The sequence below is a fragment of the Microtus ochrogaster genome, unplaced genomic scaffold (genome assembly GCF_000317375.1).
Source record: "Microtus ochrogaster isolate Prairie Vole_2 unplaced genomic scaffold, MicOch1.0 UNK32, whole genome shotgun sequence".
Lineage (NCBI taxonomy): Eukaryota > Metazoa > Chordata > Mammalia > Rodentia > Cricetidae > Microtus > Microtus ochrogaster.
Genome location: NW_004949130.1, coordinates 2,839,101 through 2,842,842, shown reverse-complemented (window position 1 = coordinate 2,842,842; position 3,742 = coordinate 2,839,101). Strand labels below are relative to the sequence as shown.

Here is a 3,742-nt window from a genome sequence, read left to right as displayed (position 1 = left end):
AAGAACTAACTCTTTTCTGCTGCTCTGACCAACAGAGGCATTTTCTACAAGCTGTTTCTGAAAGCCTGTTGACTAAATTAGTGGTTTACACGGAAGGAAGCCTTGCCTTTGGCCTCTGGGCCTCAGTTCCCCCATCAGTGAAATGGGTATGATAGAGTATAGTCAAAACATGTGGCGGTTCTGAGGTCTCTGTGTCAGAAAAGGGGCCTGATGTTCCCATGGCAGCGGCACAGAGTGGACACGTCTGGGTCATGAGTCAGTTTGGCTTGTTCTGGCCACCCTGGAGCTTGGGGAGCCGTCACCTCTGGCTACTCGAACTCCTTGCTGATAGAATTAGCTCCGCCCTTGCACACGCAGGTGGGCCTCATCAGTGGCATCTGCATCATTGTGGGCACCATCATCGGTTCCGGCATCTTCATCTCCCCCAAGTCTGTGCTGGCCAACACAGAATCTGTGGGGCCCTGTCTCATCATATGGGCAGCCTGTGGAATCCTGGCTACTCTGGGTAAGGGAGGCGACTTCCTAGTGACCCCTCCCCTTCCAGCCACACAAGCACAAGATCTCATTCTGTAGCCCCGGGCGGGTCTCCAGCTTTCTGTCTTCCTAAGTGTTGGGGTACCACCATTCCCAGCGGGGTGTCTCCCAATGGGTGTGTGGTAAATAAGGGCGAATCTGGCTGTGGTTAAAGGTCCAGGGGCCAGAACGGGGCGATTCAGAACGGGAGCCCTCAAAGGAGGAAGGCTGTGGATAGGCTGAAGCTTCACAACGGACCCTTCTTCTGTGTTCCAGGTGCCCTGTGCTTTGCAGAGCTCGGCACCATGATCACCAAGTCAGGGGGTGAGTACCCCTACCTGATGGAGGCCTTTGGCCCCATCCCCGCCTTCCTTTTCTCCTGGACCAGCCTGATCGTCATGAAGCCTTCCTCCTTCGCCATCATTTGCCTCAGCTTCTCGGAGTACGTGTGTGCCGCGTTTTACTCAGGCTGCAACCCTCCGAATGTGGTCGTGAAACTCCTGGCAGCCGCCGCCATTAGTGAGTACCCAGCCCCAGGCCCCAGAAGGCAGGGAAGGTGCATGGCTGGCTATCCGGGGCTCTGACTTTGGCTGCCCCTTCCCCAGAGAGTGGCACAGTAGGGTCTGGTGATGTGGGCGGGCCGGGGCTGGCTCTCCCGGTAGGTGTTGAGCAAACCGCAGGCCTGTGGCAGCGGCAAGGAGGGGCTTTCCTTGTCCAGGGCCTGGCTGCTTCCCCTTCAGTCTGAGACTGGGCAGGATTTCAAGGGTCAGCTCTGTGAGCCCTTTAAAGGTGCTGAGGCAAGCTTGTTCAGTTCTGTTCCCGTCATTAAGAATGTGAGGTGGGGGGCTGGAGAGATGGCTCAGAGGTTAAGAGCACTGTCTGCTCTTCCGGAGGTCCTGAGTTCAATTCCCAGCAACCACATGGTGGCTCCAAAACCATCTGTAAAGAGATCTGGTGCCCTCCTCTGTCGTGTGGAGGCAGAAAGTTGTATACATAATAAATAAATTTAAAAAAAAACGTGAGGTGGACGGGGGTGGAGGACTAGAAGAGAGATTTCCAGGACCTTGGGAAAACCATAGCTACAGAATGTTACCCCACTTGGGCCTCCCCAGTGCTCATCACTACAGTGAACGCGCTGAGCGTGCGGCTTGGGAGCTACGTTCAGAACTTCTTCACGGCAGCCAAGCTGGTAATTGTCGCCATCATCATCATCAGCGGACTGGTCTTCCTGGCCCAAGGTGAGCTGCAGCAGGATTGGATGGCAGGCCCCAGCTGGCATGGGACTTTGTTTATTTTTGATACAGGAACTCATTATATAGCCCAGGCTTGTCTCTTACTGGAGATGATCCAGTTAGATTGTCAGTGTGCTGAGTGCTGGGATGACAGACAGACATGTCGTCTGTAGTTTCGGTTCCTTGAATGGGCTGGGGTCACGAGTCACACATACCCTTCTTTCTGGCAGAGAAGGGGCTAAAGCCAGCGTCTGGCCAGCTGACATTCACTCTTCGCTATCTGGCTTAATTTCAGGAAGCACGAAGAACTTTCAGAATTCTTTTGAGGGTGCACAGACCTCTGTGGGCGCCATCAGTCTGGCACTTTATAATGGACTCTGGGCCTATGATGGGTGGTAAGCTCTTTTGTCTATGAGTGGGGTCTTTAGGGCGCCTTCATTTGAGCTCCTACAGAAAACAAAGATGGCGCCCTTAACGTCACCTTCATGGTTCCTTTATGTGAAGTGCCCAGACCCTTATCTTCCCATGTCCCTCCTACTCTGTGGATGAGTCACGAGGTTCAGACTCTTGCCCCTTTCCTAGCCTGGAACTGTGAAGGGATAATTGGGGAGGCCTTGTTTAGGATCTGCCCCAGGAGAACCCGTCTGAGGCGAAGAGAGGCACTGCAAACATCAGATGATGCCTGCATTCCTCTAGGCTGCAGCATGGCCAGGGTGACGCTGCCCCCATCCCCACCCTGTGCCACCAGTATAGGCTTCATCCTTCTTTCAAACTCTTTCCATCTTTTCAAAGTATCCTGAATATTTTTGAAAGTTCACATGATTTTCACAGAGGGCTAAGACCTAGCCCCTAACAGACACCTAGCACTTGACAGTTCTGAGGTCTCTCACCACCAGGACCTATGGGGTAGGGGTCCCCCTGAGTTAGTCTAGGAAAGCTATCTGTGGCCTCTTTATTCAATACTTACCACTCCTTGTGTTATTTTTATTTTGTTCTATTTTTAATGTTGGGGATGGGACCCAGAGCTTTGCACATGCTAGGGAAGCATTCTGATTTTTTTAAAGGTTTTTTTTGAGACAGGTTTTCTCTGTGTAGCTTTGGAGCCTGTCCTGGAACTCACTCTGTAGACCAGGCTGGCCTTGAACCCACAGAGATCTACCTGCCTCTGCCTCATGAGTGCTGGGATTAAAGGCGTGTGCCACCACCTCCCGGTACTTGGAAAACATTCCATCTCTGAGCCACCCCCCCCCCTGCCTCTCACTGGGACAGTCTAGGTAGACACCCTTATGCTGAATTATGCCTTTAGCACCTATGGTAGAAATCTTAAAATGAGTCAACCCTTCCTTCTTTTCTTTGTCCAGGAATCAACTCAACTATATCACCGAGGAGCTTAGAAACCCTTACAGGTAAGAGCGTGGCACAGGACAGGGGTTCGTGCTCCTACCTAGTGTTTCTCCTCTGTGGGGCACCGAGTGGAGCTGCGGTGTTCTTCCACTGCTCTGCTATTTCCTGTTCCTCTTCCACTCAGTGGATTCCCACCCCCACCCCATGGGCATGGAACCCAGGGCCTTGAGCACGCTGGGCAAGTGCCCTCCACTGGGCCATGCACCTGGCCCTGGGTGAACCAAGGTCCCCTGTGTGCTCGTCATCCCCATTGGTTTGTCTTTGCTGGGCAGTGGCATGGTTGGTAACTGGAAGGAAGAACATTGACTTCCTTTATCTCTGCCTAACTTTGCTCGAAACCACTCAGTTCTCCAGCCCTGGGGAAATGACTCTCGTCTTTGCTGGGGCCACCTTATCAAAGATCCCCTTCCTGGTGGCCCCAAGAAGGGCATCTGGAACCCCAATGAAGCACAGAGCAGAAGCTGTTAGACTCTAGAGTCCAAACACCGAGAAGGAGTCACCCCCAGAGACCATCTTATATACCACAGCCGATGCAAAAGCATGAGGATTTTATTAATTCTGTCATGACAGGGTCCCCCAGCATTCGGGAAGCC

General features: G+C 52.8%; 1 protein-coding gene across 1 annotated transcript in view; it reads left to right on the top strand.

The window, feature by feature from the left end:
- The window catches only part of Slc7a9 (solute carrier family 7 member 9), a 20,389-nt gene that overhangs the window by 3,094 nt on the left and 13,553 nt on the right, over positions 1-3,742 (top strand). Inside the window, exons 2-7 of the mRNA XM_026789915.1 lie at positions 358-505; positions 790-1,032; positions 1,626-1,751; positions 2,041-2,140; positions 3,107-3,151; positions 3,274-3,364. Of these exons, the coding sequence (XP_026645716.1) occupies positions 358-505; positions 790-1,032; positions 1,626-1,751; positions 2,041-2,140; positions 3,107-3,151; positions 3,274-3,364 (753 nt within the window). The remainder of the gene's footprint in view (positions 1-357; positions 506-789; positions 1,033-1,625; positions 1,752-2,040; positions 2,141-3,106; positions 3,152-3,273; positions 3,365-3,742) is intronic.